At 39.2% G+C, this 16076-nt stretch overlaps 1 protein-coding gene across 1 annotated transcript in view; it reads right to left on the bottom strand.

The window, feature by feature from the left end:
• The window catches only part of VWA8 (von Willebrand factor A domain containing 8), a 299559-nt gene extending 293155 nt beyond the window's left edge, over window positions 1-6404 (bottom strand). Inside the window, exon 1 of the mRNA XM_033104113.1 lies at window positions 6160-6404. Coding sequence (XP_032960004.1) covers window positions 6160-6322 — 163 coding nt within the window. The 5' untranslated portion in view covers window positions 6323-6404. The remainder of the gene's footprint in view (window positions 1-6159) is intronic.
• Window positions 6405-16076: the final 9672 nt, after the last annotated feature.

Below are 16076 nucleotides of genomic sequence, written 5' to 3'. Positions count from 1 at the left end.
CAACTAGGGAATATTAATTATACTAATTAATATTCAACTGGGGGAAAGGCCACTCATGTCATTAACAGGTATTTTTCCACAAAATTTTAGTCTTTATGAATATTTGGAACAATGTGTTCTAATAATTGTAATGATAGAAACATTTTAACATTTAGACTTTTTTGTTACAGAAAAGTATAATAAAAATAAAACTTTCAGGAATAAAAATATATTAAGATACAATTATGAGGAGTAAGTATAATAGAAATACAATTTCAAGGCAATAAAGCAACAATGTAAATTTTCCAACAGTTACAAAAGAGCTTTTTATCTATTTTCAAAATAGAGATCCTAGCTAATAAATTACTAAGCTACTCTGATTCCATTTAAAAGCTATACTTTAAAGAGATTGTAACAATTCTTGTTTTAAATGTCAATATTTACATTACACTGGAAACATCATGCTCCGCAACTATTTATTCATGTCTGGAAAACTTGCAGATATCAATCTAAAAATGTTCAAAGGGACACATATTTGCAAAATCCTTTTAGGAGGTAAGTGAAAAAAATGTTTTTAGATCACTGCTCAGTCTGTAAGACGACAGTATTTTGTGGGCAGGGCCTACATTTTAATCACCTTTGTGCCAAAAACAATACCTCAAACCAAGCAGGTATTCAATAAATGTTTGATAAATGAATAAAAAAATAAGTGATTATAGTTTTAAATTAAATTTTGTTTTCTTAATTATTATTTTAAGATCTGGTTCATGATTTCCTACAATCTTTGAGCACAGCCCACCTTTCAATATGCTCAGAAGTCAAGCCGTTTGTAAAGAACTTGTTTAAATGAACTATTAATTCATTTAAATAAGTATTAATCTAAAGAGGAATGAAGATACTTATAACAACAGATAACATAACTTAGGCAGAAGAAACTAATGTATGCCTTTCTTCAAATAAACTATTCTGGTTAAGTGCAATCATTTTCAAAAAAGATTTTAGTTAATAAACTACTCATAATGGAAAGTGTTAAATAACTAGAATACAATTTAAAAGTACAAGTTGTTAATTTTAAAAAGTACAAATTGTTATGGAATATACTGCTTAACATTGAATCACATTTATTACAAATAAAGCAAAAAAGCAACCACACATAACTCAGATTAATCTAAATCCCTGAGTATACAAACTGTCACATAAATACTACTACCAATAAATTAAGTTATATACTTTATTCAGGCATGGAGACTATGTACTTGAAAATTAAGAACCCAAAAAAGAATCCAAAAGATAAAAACCTTCCAAATGAAATTAAATTTAAGACCACATCTAAAGTAACAAGGCTTGATTTTATCACTTGGAATAATCCTAACTTAGGGAGATTTTCCAAAAATTTATAGAAAAATAATTTCTGTATACAAGCTAACACTTAATAGTACCTTCTATGTAACACTTAATCTTGTACAGACTGCTTTAGACATTATTCACTTTATGTTTAGGTCATTTTTGTAGACAGACGTTTTGTTTTACATGCCCTTTCTTTTCCCTTTACTTTTGTCAATAGAATTCCTCCCTCCAGTGGAGAACCCATCCCATTTGGTTTGAGTAGAGTTTACACTACTCATCCCAACCTTTACCCCTGCACTGAAGCCCCCAGAAGAAAGTACCCTGCACAAGCCTCACCAGAACATTCCACCCTCCGGCCACAATGTTTTAGTGATGGGCACATGATCTTGGCTGATAAGAGTTCTCTGCAGGATTTTTGTCAGAGCTTACAGGAAAAGATGTTCTCTCATCTTCTGACACTGAATTGTAAGGATCATGAAAGTCTGGGGCTGTCCATAAGGTTATCACTGCTGCCACTTGAAAAAAATGCATGCCAGACATTGAAACCAGCAGAGCAAAAAGTAGATCCAATAAATGGAGAATGGAAAGTGGGGAGGCCATCCATGCAGAAAGGCAGAGAGAGCCCAAGCCCTAACGAGCTGAATATCCTGCATCTAGCATGGCCTGAAGCCGCTGGACCTCCCACCTTTGAGAACCAAATAATATGCTTTTCTGTGCACATTTCTGTCACTTAAAACCAAATGAATGCCAACTAATACAATTTTTGTAGGTAAAGGCAGGCACAGCAAGTGTAACAATCCCTACTGTACAAAGAAGATACATGCTTAAAGAGGAATATAGGACATTTTGTCCCTGAGGATATTCTGAAAACAAACATTTTAATCAGAATAACATTACATTCATAAATTTTCATCAAGTAATTAGCATTCAGGAAAAAATTAAGCCAAAGGATTCCTTTATCAATTTTTACTGAGTACATTTCTTTTTCTTTTATTTAAAGCATCATTTTAGAGTGAAGATCTATCAATAACTTTTTTGTCCATCTAGAATTTTACCAAGTACATCATGTACAACTCTGTTTTCCTTTGTGGCCATCAGCATCGGTGGAGTACCAAAAAGATTTTATTCTTTCATCAATGTTTAACCAATAACAAATTTAGAAGTACACAGCATTGTCAGTTTTATTTTATATTGTTAGTTTCTAATAATTCTTTAAAAAGTTTGTATGACTAATAGTTGTTATTTAATCCTTAGCTAACCCATGAGAAATCCGGATATTCTTCAGATATTTCAAAGCTGTTATGTTGTCAGGATCTTTACCAATCTCAAAAATGCTTTTCTCAGTGATGCATCTTAGACACATCTGTGGTAGCCCATGTAAAAGGTGCTTTTAATGCTCTCATTCCCTTCCAAATTGTAAGGGATTTTTACATTTTAGGATAGTCAGCTCTATGAAATGCACTCACAATTCACTGTCTTGTAGCTTTGACAAAGACGCTGCTTTAGTTCAGGGTTTTCCAGCGGCAGCATCACTGACATTGGGGCAGGATAATTCTTTGTTGTGGGGCTGGGCTGTGTACTGTAAAATGTTTAGTGGTATCCCTGGCCTCCACCCACTAGATACTAGTAACTAGTACCCCTCCCCCCTAGTTATGACAACCAAAAATGTCTTCAGATATTGCCCAATGTTCCCTGCAGGAGGGGAATCACCCCTGGTTAAATGTCACCTCTTTTTTTTTTTTTGTAATACAAAACTTAGACCAAAGAGAAAACCAAATATATCAGCAATTTTCATGTTGATCTGCGTGTCTCTAATACAGGTTTTCCCAGTGATTTATTAGGTTAATTGTTCTGGGACTTTACTGCTAAGCTCTTCAATATACAACAGGGTCACAGTGTCCTCAGGGTCAAAATAGTGAGCTGCAGGTTCAAAGTAGTTAATAATTTCCCCAAAGTTAACACCTAGTAAATACAGTGCGAAAACTGAACCATAGCATAGTTTTTCCCTTTACACCATATTTCTCAGTTGAAGCCACAGTTGTATATTTACCCTCCCCCAAGTCACCAATTCTGTTGTAGCCCAGGGATATACTCTTCAAATCACAAAAGTGCTTAGAGACAGGTATTTATTGCATTGTTTATATATTCAAAAATAGACAACCTGAATAATCAACAAAGGGAAATTGGTAAACAAAATCTTATATAGGTAAATACATGAACTTAATACTTATTTAAAATAATCACGTTTAGCAATATTTATCACTATGTTCATACGTTCACAATAACGGCTAAGTGAGAATAAGTTATAAAACACACAGGAACCCCATATTTTAAAAAACGAAATATGTTTGTATAAATAAATAAATATTATATATATTATAAAATCTGATGGAATTAACACCAAAAAGTTGACAATTATAAATTTGTGTGTGAGGATTATGTTTTAGGGGATTTGTCTGTATTTTTTGCTTTTCTCCATTAAACATAGATTTCTTGTACAAAAAAAGTATTTTTAAATATTTCTATTAACAAATTTATTTCACATACAAAAGTCATAAAGCTAAAACAGTGAATTCCTATGATAATAATGGCATTAAAGAAAGGACAGCACTAAATAAGTCCTGGTGGTTTATAGTTACGTTTCCAGGTTGCTCATTTGACCCTGATCTACAGTCTATCTGAGCCCATTCAACACCCGAGTCTTTTACTGAACCAGCTCACTAGGCTCCATCTGTGGAAACAATACAATAATTTTTCTTGAAAACTCTTTGCAGTAGCTAACTTCTGTTAACCTCTTTGTTCCTCAAACCAAGACAATACTACTATGAAGTAAAGACATATAAAGAATTTACAATACCTATAAAATACAGACCTTCAAATTTCATACCCATATGGATTTCTATTTTTATAATCAACATGTAGTATTCATGTATGAAGAACAACGTTTCTTTTTTAAAAAAGTTCACAGGAATTAACTCTGTTCCATCTGCCTACCCAAATCGTTCTACTAGTTCTCAACCTAAAAGGAATTGGTTTCATTTCTTCTAAAGCCAAGGAAACAGACTTTCACACAATTGAAAATATATACACTAAGAATAATAAAGAAGCTGACTTGTACCGCACATTACTATGTGCCAGGGATTGTATTAGCTAATTAAAGCCTCACGACAACCCTATCAGATACACTCTCTTTATCCTCATTTTGCAAAACTGGGACACAAAATTAAGTAAACTACCCTCAAATCTCCATATCTAGTCAGTGCAGAAATGTACTACAACCCAGACTACGAAGTCTGACAATTCAGTTCAAGAACTCATTGCAATGATGTTGCTAACCTTTTTTGATATCAGAGGGATTATTATGAATTTGTACCAACTAGACAAACAGTTAACCAAGTTTACTATTTGGAAGTGTTGAAAAGGCTGCATGAAAAAGTTAGATGAAAACGACCTGAACTTTTCGCCAACAATTATGGCTCTTGCATCACGACAATGCACCAGCTCACATGGCACTGTCTGTGAGGGAGTTTTTAGCCAGTAAACAAATAACTGGATTGGAACACCCTCCCTACTCACCTGATCTGGCCCCCAGTGACTTCTTTCTTTACCCAAAGATAAAGGAAATACTGAAAGGAAGACATTTTGATGACATTCAGGACATCAAGAGTAATATTAGGTTGGTACAAAAATAACTGTGGTTTTTGCAATTATTTTTAACTTTTTAAACCACAATTACTTTTGCTCCAACCTCATACCAGGACAGCTCTGATAACCATTCCAGAGAAAGAATTCCAAAATTGCTTTGAAGGGTGGACTAGGCGCTGGCATCGGTGCATAGCTTCCCAAGGGAGGGTACTTTGAAGGTGACCGTAGTGGTTGTATGCAGCAAGGAGGTATGTAGCACCTTTTCTAGGATGAGTTCGTGAACTTACTTGTCACACCTGGTATTTAACTCCAAACCCCAAGTTACAGATTATGCTACACTTCTACCCTTGACCTCTGACTTCCAGAACAAAAGAGCAACAAACAAACAAAAACTCAAAGAGCAAAAAACAAAGGAATAAACAAATACCCTAGAAGTCACCATAATTGCAGGAACAACATACATCCCTTCCCTTAACCACACAAATACTCTGACTCCAACACAGGACAAGAGATTCCTAAAACCAATTGAAGTGGAGCCAAAAACTGCGGAGCTTAGAAATCAGAGCACAGGATTCTAGTCACTAGTTAGCTGTGTGATCTCCAGCAAGTGACTGTTCCTTCTGGGTCTCAATTACTTCAGTTGTAGAGTCAGGGGGTTTTAACAAAATTAAACTGTAGTTTTCAGCTGTCAGAAAATGGGAACCCGTGAGAAAGGAAACCTGTAAAACTCGGAAAGGCTCGTGGATATTCACAATGTCACGCACAAAGCGTTCTTTGGCAAGAATGCACAGTTCCAAGCCGCCACTAGCTCTGGCTGGAACAGGGCACAAACCTGCGTCTAGGCCCTTGGGACGCAGAGAGCAAGGTCAAGGCTGGCTTTCAACAACCTGGGAGGGCTGCTGCATTGCCCTTTGCGTGTAGCATGACCCAGTCAGAATTGTGGGGGTGAACGCAGCGGTGGGGGAAGGAGACAGCACTGTTCCAGGTCATCAGAAACCTCAGTCCAGACCCCTGAGGGGACCGAAAGGGGCCCCGAGAGCGCAAATGCCGGCCAGCGTTACGCAGCGGTTAGAGGAGGCGAGGCGGAGGCTAGATCCTGCATGTCTAAGCGCCCGCGCAGCGATCCTTCCCAAGTGCAGCGAAGCGGCGGGAGGGGGGCGGCGGCGCGCAGGGCCGTCCCGGGGTTACCTGTGTCGGCCCCCGCCCCGGCGTGCACCAGTCTGACCTCCGGCCGCCGCCCGTCGCCGCCCGGCCGGCCCCGCACCACCTGCCGCAGGAGCAGCCGCACGCGCCGCGCGGCCGGGCCGCCGTGGCCGCCGGGCGTCCCGAGCAGCAGGAGCCGGGATTGCATGGAGCGCGTTGTCGGGGACGGGAACGGGGTCCGGGGCGAGCCGCGTCCCGCACGGGCAGCTGGAGACGGCGCGGCGCGGGGGACAGGAAGCGGCACCACTCCGAGTCCGCCGGAAACTCCTTCCCCCGGCGCCGCCGGCTCGGCAGGCTCGGGCCTCCCGAGCCCCAGGGGGCGGAGGAAGCCTGCAGGGCGCCAGCGAGGGAGCTGTGCCGGGCGCGGCGGAGCGCTGGGCGGGGCCCGGCCGGCGACTCGGGCTCCTGCCGCCGAGCTGCAACCCCGGGGCCCCGCCGCGCGCCGCACGCTCGTCGCCCCCACCTGCCCCTGTTCCCCTGGATTCGCCCCGCCGGCCTCCAGTCTTGTCACCTTGTAGGCGTCCTGAAACCCTGAGGGTTTTTAGGAGCCTTTGATGGTGTGACTCTTCAGATGTTTGTACTGAGTCTTCGTTTCTTGGTAAATAGCCCAGTCTGACTATAGTGCGCTTCCCCCCCACGCTGCTTCAGATCCTTCCCTGAAACCGAGGATGTATTCATTAGCCTGTGGGAACGTGCACCGCGCTCGATTCATGGTAACCATGCCAGTGTTTCCATACAGTAGTCCAAAGCCCTATGCTTTATCTTTTTGTTGTTATTCTAGCGTTTTCCCTAAATTCTAAATGGAAAACTCATATCTTAGTCACGTATAGGAATTGCCAAAATGTCAGAAAGAACCCAAATCAAGCATTTATTTAGTCATTATGCAGTGCAAGAGTTATATAACCATAGTTTATGTATTTAGTAAGACAAACAAGTAGTACTGTGGCTAAGGCTGCCTCCCTTTCATAAATGCCAAAAGCAGAATGGTCCAACCACAAAGCGAACTAAGCCTAACATAATTATACTGCATCTCCAAAATGTCAGGAGGTAATTGGCCAAGGCAAAATGTTAAAATCAACTTATACAAAACAAATATCAAGCAAAAATAAGGCAGACGGCTTTACTTTCAGCTACAGGACTTGCTAATTCTAGAGTTGTCACTATGTTTATATTGAGCACCTACTTAGTGCTTAACCTTGTGATAGGTGCTAAGAAGAAAATGATAGGAGGCTGTAAAAGAAAGAAGCTGAGCTGGGGAAGGCTTTGTGCATATTGCTGAAGACTTAGACTTAAGGGGTGAAGACTGAAGCAGGCTTCTACCTAGTTTGGGAGACAGTAATAATAGAATAAACATTTGTATAGTGCATTGCCACATGGTTTTATATCTATGTTCTCTTATAAGCTTCACAACCCTGTGAGACTGCTAGGGGAAAATGACATAAATGTGAGATGTAACACTTTATGACATTCTTACCCACTTCAAGTACATACTATGAGCCAGGCATGGTACTCATCACTTAATGCATTATCTCATTTCACACAATAACACTTTGATTGAGGTGTTATTATTATCCCTCATTTTACAGATGAATAAACTGAGAATGGAAGAGTTAAGTACCGTGATGGGGCACCTGCACTTAACATCACTGGACTCCAGTCCATACTTCAAACAGTGGAAGAACAATCCAAGGTAATTTAGCAAAGTGACTAATGTAACAGCTCTTGGAGTTAAGACAATGGGGAGACCAATACAGGTTAGAGCATGCAGTCATTCAAACATTTATTGAGCAACTCTTGTATAAACAGTATCCTGCTGTGTACTTTGTAGCAAGGGATTCACATCAAGTATAAAAAACAAACATACAAATAAAAATTATAATACAGTGAGACACATGTTTTAGCATATTTAGATTCAAGGTACTCTGAAATGGAGCACTTTACCTGGGAGAGGTCAGTGAGTTTTCACAGAGAAGGTAATTTTTGAAATAATTCTTTTTTTTTAAATTAGTTTATTGGGGAGACATTTGTTAGTAAAGTTACATAAATTTCAGGTGTACAATTCTGTAATACATAATCTATATATCACATTGTGTGTTCACCACCCAGAGTCAGTTCTCTTTCCATCACCATATATTAGACCCCATTTACCCGCTTCTAGAGCCCTTATCCTCTACTAACCACTAAACTATTGTCTATATCAATGAGGTTTTGTTCCTTCATTTGTTTGTCTTGTCCTTTTGTTGTTTTCAGTTTTATATACCACATATCAGTGAAATCATATGGTTCTCTACTTTTTCTTTCCAATGTATTTCGCTTAGCATTATAATTTCGAGATCCATCCATGTTGTGACAAATGGTACTATTTCATCTTTTCTTTTTTTTCTTTTTTTCTTTTCCTGTTAGACTTCTTTATTCTTCTTCTAGGTCTTGAGACCCTAGAGCTTTTTTTTAAATTCATTGGGGTGACAATTGTTAGTAAAATTACATAGATTTCAGGTGTACAATTCTGTATTACATCATCTTATTTCATCTTTTCTTACCACCGAATAGTATTCCATTGTGTATATATACCACAACTTCTTTATCCATTCATCTATCGAAGGACACTTTGGTTGTTTCCATGTCTTGGCCACCGTAAACAAAGCTGCAATGAACATTGGAGCACATGTGTCTTTATGTATAAATGTTTTCAGATTTTCTGGGTAGATACCCAGGAGAGGGATTGCTGGGTCATATGGTAATTCTATTCGTAATTTTTTGAGGAACCTCCACACTGCCTTCCACAGCGGCTGCACCAGTCTGCATTCCCACCAACAGTGTATGAGGGTTCCTTTTTCTCCACAGCCTCTCCAACACTCGTTACTATTTGTCTTGTTGATGATAGCCATTCTTACCGGGGTGAGGTGATATCTCATTGTGGTTTTTATTTGGATTTCTCTGATGATTAGTGATGTTGAGCATTTTTTCATATGTCTATTTGCCATTTGTATGTCCTCTTTGGAGAAATGTCTCTTCAGGTCCTCTGCCCATTTTTCAATTGGTTTGTTTGTTTTTTGTTGTTGAGTTGCATGAGTTCCTTGTATATTTTGGATGTTAGCCCCTTATCGGAGGCACTGTTTGCAAAAATCTTCTCCCATTCAGTTGGTTGCCTCTTTATTTTGTCGATGGTTTCTTTTGCTGTGCAGAAGCTTTTAAGTTTCATATAGTCCCATTCGTTTATTTTAGCTTTTACTTCCATTGCCTTTGGATTCAAATTCATAAAATGCTCTTTGAACCCAAGGTCCATAAGTTTAGTACCTATGTTTTCTTCTATGCAGTTTATTGTGTCAGGTCTTATGCTTAAGTCTTTGATCCATTTTGAATTAATCTTGGTACATGGTAACAGATAGCAGTCCAGTTTCATTCTTTTGCACATGGCTTTCCAATTCTCCCAGCACCATTTATTGAAGAGGCTTTTTTTCTCCATTGTATGTTTTTTGCTTCTTTGTCAAAAAGTATCTATCCATATTTATGTGGGTTTATTTCTGGGTTCTCAATTCTATTCCATCAGTCGTGTGTCTGTTTTTCTGCCAATACCATGCTGTTTTGATTATTGTTGCCCTGTAGTATGTGCTAAAGTCAGGCAGTAGGATACCTCCAGCGTTGTTCTTTTTTCTTAGGATTGCTTTGGCTATTCGGGGTCTTTTGTGGTTCCATACAAATCTGATGGTTTTTTTGTTCTATTTCTTTTAAAAAATGACATTGGGATTTTGATGGGGATTGCATTAAATCTGTATATTGCTTTGGGTGATACAGACATTTTAACTATGTTGATTCTTCCAATCCATGAGGATGGAATGTCTTTCCATTTCTTTGTACCTTCTTCAGTTTCTTTTAAAAATGTCTTATAGTTTTCAGCATACAGGTCTTTCACATCCTTGGTTAAGTTTATTCCTACGTATTTTATTCTTTTTGTTGCAATTGCAAAAGGAATTTTTTTTTCTTTTTCTGAGACTTCATTGTTAGTATATAGGAATGCAATGGACTTTCGTACATTGATTTTGTAGCTGGCAACTTTACTGTATTCGTTTATTGTTTCTAATAGCTTTTTGGTGGAGTCTTTAGGGTTTTCTATATGTAGCATCATGTCATCTACAAAGACTGACAATTTAACTTTTTCATTCCCAGTTTGGATTTCTTTTATTTCTTTCTCTTGCCTGATAGCTCTGGTGAGGACTTCCAACACTATGTTGAAAATAAGAGGTGATAGGGGACAGCCCTGTCGTGTTCCTGAATGTAGAGCAAAGGGCTTCAGTTTTTCACCATTAATTATGATATTAGCTGAGGGTTTGTCATATTTGGCCTGTATTATGTTAAGATGTTTTCCTTCTATATCTATTTTATTAAACGTTTTAATCACAAATGGATGTTGTATCTCGTCAAACGCTTTTTTCTGCATCAATTGATATAATCATATGATTTTTGTCCTTTATTTTGTTTATGTGATGTATCACATTGATGGATTTGCATATGTTGAACCATCCTTGTGCCCCTGGGATGAACCCCACTTGGTCGTGATGAATAATCTTTTTAATGCATTGTTGCATTCGATTTGCTAGAATTTTGTTTATGATTTTTGCATCTGTGTTCATCAGAGGTATAGGTCTATAGATTTCTTTTTTTGTTATCCTTACCAGGTTTTGGTATCAGGGTAATGTTGACCTCATTAAATGAATTAGGGAGTACTGTCTCTTCTTCAATTTTTTGGAAGAGTTTGAGTAGGACAGGTATTAGATCCTCTTTGAAGATTTGGTAGAATTAACTAGTGAAGCCATCTGGTCCCGGACTTTTGCTTTTGGGAAGGTTTCGGATAACTGATTCAATTTCCTTACTGGTGATCGGTGTATTTAGATTTTCCAGTTCTTCATGGTTCAGCCTAGGAAGGCTATATGTTCCTAAGAACTTGTGCATTTCTTCTAGGTTATTGAATTTGGTGGCATATAGTCCTTCATAGTATTCTTGGGTTATCCTTTGTATTTCTGTGGCATCTGTGATAACTTCCCCTCTTTCATTTCTGATTTTGTCTATTAGTGTCTTTTCTCTTTTTATCTTAGTGAGTCTAGCCAAGGGTTTGTCAATTTTATTAATCTTTTCAAAGAACCAGCTCTTTGTCACATTAATTTTTTCTATTGTCTTTTTAGTCTCTATTTCATTTAGTTCTGCTCTGGTTTTTATTATTTCGTTTCTTCTGCTGACCTTGAGTTTCATTTGTTGTTCTTCTTCTAGTTCTTTAAGGTGTAATGTGAGGTTTTTTATGTGGAATTTTTCTTGTTTCTTGAGATAGACCTGTACTGATATAAATTTCCCTCTTAAAACTGCTTTTGCTGCATCCCAAACATTTTGATAGGATGTATTTTCATTCTCATTTTTTTCTATGTATCTTTTTTTAAAAAAACTTTTTTTGGGGGGAGAGGAGAACAGGACTTTATTGGGGAGCAGTGTGTACTTCCGAGACTTTTCCAAGTCAAGCTGTTGTCCTTTCAGTCTTAGTTGTGGAGGGTGCAGCTCAGCTCCAGGTCCAGTTGCTGTTGTTAGTTGCAGGGAGCACAGCCCACCATCCCTTGCGGGAGTCAAACCAGAAACCTTGTGGTTGAGTGGACATGCTCCAACCAACTGAGCCATCCGGGAGCTCAGCGGCAGCTCAGCTCAAGGTGCCGTGTTCAATCTTATTTGCAGGGGGCGCAGCCCACCATCCCTTGAGGGAGTCAAGGAGTCGAACCGGCAACCTTGTGGTTGAGAGCCCGCGCTCCAACCAACTGAGGCATCTGGCCACCCGGGAGCTGAGCAGCAGCTCATTGACTTCATTCTAGTTGTGGAGGGTGCAGCTTGCTGGCCCATGTGGGACTCGAACCGGCAGCCTCTTTGCCCAGAGCTCATGCTCTAACCAACTGAGCCACCTGTCCGCCCCTCAATGTATCTTTTGATCTCTCCTCTTATTTCTTCTTTCACCCGGTCGTTCTTTAAAAATATGTTGCTTAATCTCTACATATTTGTGGTTTTTCCGGATTTCTTTTTGTAGTTGATATCCAATTTCAAAGCCTTGTGATCAGAAAATATGCTTGGTATGATTTAAATTTTCTTAAATTTGCTGAGGCTAGTTTTATGTCCCAATATATGGCCTATCCTTGAGAATGTTCCATGTACACTAGAAAAAATGTATGGTTCTAGCATGAAGTGCTGTATAAATGTCAATTATATCCATTTCATCTAACGTGTCATTGATGGCTGCTATTTCTTTATTTATTTTCTGTTTGGATGATCTATCCATAGCTGTCAATGATGTATTTAGTCCCCTACTATAATTGTGTTTTGGTCAATTTCTCCCTTTAGTTCTGTTAGTAGTTGCTTGGTATATTTCGATGCTCCCTGATTGGGGGCATAAATATTGATGACTATTATGTCTTCTTGTTGTATAGTCCCCTTTATCGTTATGAAATGTTCATCTTCGTCTCTTGTTACCTTTTTTATCCTGAAGTCTGTTTCATCTGATATCAGTATGGATATACCTGATTTTCTCTTCATTCCATTTGCTTGGAGTGTCAATTTCCATGCTTTCACTTTGAGTCTATGTGTGTCCTTTTAGCTGAGATGTGTCTCTTGGAGACAGCATATGGTTGGGTTTAGTTTTTTGATCCAATCTGCCACTCTGTGCCTTTTTATTGGTGAGTTCAGTCCATTTACATTTAGGGTGATTATTAATATGTGAGGATTTCCTATCATTCTATCTTTGGTTTTCTGAGACTGTGTCTCCATTGTTTCTTTGCCTTTTTGTTGTTGTCTATTATTTCTATGTGGTGATATTCTATGATTTTTCGCTCTGTTTCTGCTTGTATTACATTATATATTTCAGTTCTGGATTTTTTTTTTTTGAGTGGTTATCATTAAGTTTATGTAAAAGAAAGTTTCATATTTAGAGTATTCCATTTTCTTCAGCATATTTACTTTCTCCATTCCCATATTCCGGTTCAGGCCTTTACTCTCCCCCCTTTTATGTTTTGGTTGTCACAAATTATCCCTATTTATGCTGGTCAAATAGCCCCCTTCAGTATTTCTTGTAATGCAGGTCATGTGTTAGAAAATTCCCTCAGCTTCTATATGTCTAGAAAGGTCTTTATTCCTCCTTCATATCTAAAGGATATCTTTGCTGGATATATTACTCTTGGCTTATAATTTTTCTCTTTCAATAGTTAGAATATTTGATTTCACTTCTTCCTGGCTTGTAGAGTTTCTGCTGAAAAATCTGATGATATTCTAATGGGCTTTTGTTTGTAGGTTACTGTCTTCTTTTCCCTGACTACCTTGAGGATTCTTTTTTTGTCATTATTTTTTGACAGCTTCAATACAATGTGCCTTGGAGAAGGCCTGTTGTGGTTGAGGTAAGTAGGTGTTCTATTTGCTTCTTGGATTTGAGGATCCAGTTCTTTCCACAAGTTTGGGAAGATCTCATCAACTGTTTGAATATACTCTCTGTTCCCTTCTCTCTTTCTTCTCCTTCTGGTATGCCCATTATTCTTGTATTGCTCTTTCTGATGGAGTCAGAAAGTTCTTGTAGAGTTTTTTTATTTCTTTTAAGTCTCCGGTCTCTTTCTTTTTCCATCCGTGTCATTTCCATATTTCTATCTTCGATGTCACTGATTCTTTCCTCCATCTGGTCAACTCTACTATTTAAGGTGGCTATTTCATTCTTCATTTCTTTTATTGAGTTGTTAATCTCCAGAAATTCTATTTGATTTTTTTTTTAATTTTAATCTCTTTGGTAAAATGTTCATTTTGTTCTTTGATTGTGTTTCTGAGTTCATTCAACTTCCTGTCTGTTTTTTCTTGCATCTCGTTGAGTTTTTAAGAACTGCAGTCTTGAATTCTCTGTCATTTAAGTCACATATTTCCATGTGTTTAAGTTCATTTTCTGGAAACTTTTCATTTTCTTTCTGAACTGTCTTGTTACCTTGGTTATTCATAGCAATTAATGATTTATTATTTCTCTTCCTAGACATCTACAGGAGTGGATTCTGCAACAGGTTAATAGAAAGAGGTCTTTCTTTTGTTTTCCAGTAGGTGTTGGTAAAATGTTTTATTTTATCTCTTACTGCAGCCTTTTAGTCTCTCTCACACTGTAGTGTTATATTTTCTTTGCACTATTCTGGCTTTTCACACAATGGGGGTTTCCCTGGAAGGTGGGCTTCGCCTCTGTGAAAAGTTCACCTGGGTCATAGAGCGCAGCCTCCATAGGGGGATGTAGAGAGCTTCTGAAGTTCCAAAGCTTTTCCTGCACCAGATTCAGAGCCCGTGTGTTTCAGCAGCTCTGTTTATTCCTGGATCTGCCCAGATAGGTGGGAACAGGGGCGGGGTGGGTTATGAGAGGTGGCCCAGAGCAATGGTGGCAACCACCACCACAGCCAGTCCTGCTTCCACCGCTTCCTCCCCTTTGCTGGAATTAGTTATGCTGCGAGTCCACATCTGCAATCCACAGTTCTCAGAACTGTAAATATTCTGTTCTTTTGATCTGACACTGCCACTGTTCCACTTTTAGCAATGGGCAGGTGGGGGTGGGGCAAGCTCTGGCTAGGGTAGGGAAGGGGCGGCTAGTCTTAGTGCCTTCCGTTCTCTGCTCGGCAGTGAGGGCTTAAACCACCATTTTCAGCCTTCTTCCCTCAGTCTTTGCTCCGAGGTCTCTACCGTGAGCATTGCGTTCAGCCGTGTTATATGCTGTCCCCTCAGCTCTGTGGGCCATAAGCCGAGCCCTAGCAGTCCGAGTTCTTCCCTCTCCCGCAGCTGCAGTAGTTCCGGGATGCAGCGAGCTCAGAGCACCGAGCTAGGTCTGCGTCCTGCGCCTGCTCAGCGCCGTCTCCACACTTCTCCCTTCCCTCCTCCCTGCTCACGCAATTTACCCACCTTTAGGTGATTTCAGTAGTGGGTCTTTTCGTCTTGCCTGTCTGCTGTGCAGGGAGTCCTTTGTGGAGGTATAGTTGTTCAATTTGTTGTAAATTCCAGGGGAGATTTCAAGAGGCTTACCTCACACCACCATTTTATGATGTCATCTGTTCACCTGAAGTAATTCTTCAAGGATATGCAAGAGTTTGTCTGTCTGATAAAAGGGCAAGTCGCATCTGGTGGAGGGAAAAGTATATGCAAAGATACAGAGAGCTGAAAATACATGATGAAACTGAGAATCAGAGAGGGATTCACTGTGCCCGGAGTTCAAGTGTATAAAGTAGTTTGTAGAGACAGACTGGAAAAAGAAGTGGGACTGCGTTGTTTGCAAGGAGTAAGAGTTTCCATATTAACCTCCATGCAATGGGAAAATGTTGAAGATTTTTTAAAGTGACAAATCTGCAATGGGAAGGAGAAATTTGAGCCAGAAAAGGTAGCACCAGAGTTTTACTTTGAATGCTAGTTTAGAGTTGGGTAAACAAAGCAGAGGGATATAGAGCATGAGTAGAAGATTGGAGTCGTGACTAAGCATGGTTAGTTTATAGGGATAGTGAGACAAGGTGAGAGGTATATAATCTTTGGAGAGTCAGAGAAGGCATTGTCAGAGGAAAAGTCGGGAGTGAAGAGTAGAGTGCAGAATCTTGAATGGCTGGGTAACGAAGCACTTTATCTTATGGACAAATTGGCTGAACATCAGACACTTTGATCATTTTTTACGCAGTGATGTGAATTATGAACTGAGTAAGGGAGACAGGAAGCACCAACCTCAGGCTACATGGCAGTAAAAATAGAATCTGCTCAAAACAGTGAATCCCTGTTGGAGACAATCAGGCTGAATGGGAAAGAATAGACCTTAGCAATGTGTAAAAGATGAACCAGAGGTGTTTGGTTTTAAGAGCCATCTAGCACACCTCTGTGTAACTTCTCTCAAA

This window comes from Rhinolophus ferrumequinum, chromosome 4, assembly GCF_004115265.2.
Source record: "Rhinolophus ferrumequinum isolate MPI-CBG mRhiFer1 chromosome 4, mRhiFer1_v1.p, whole genome shotgun sequence".
NCBI classification, from domain to species: Eukaryota; Metazoa; Chordata; class Mammalia; order Chiroptera; family Rhinolophidae; genus Rhinolophus; species Rhinolophus ferrumequinum.
This window is presented reverse-complemented; position numbering and strand designations above follow the sequence as displayed.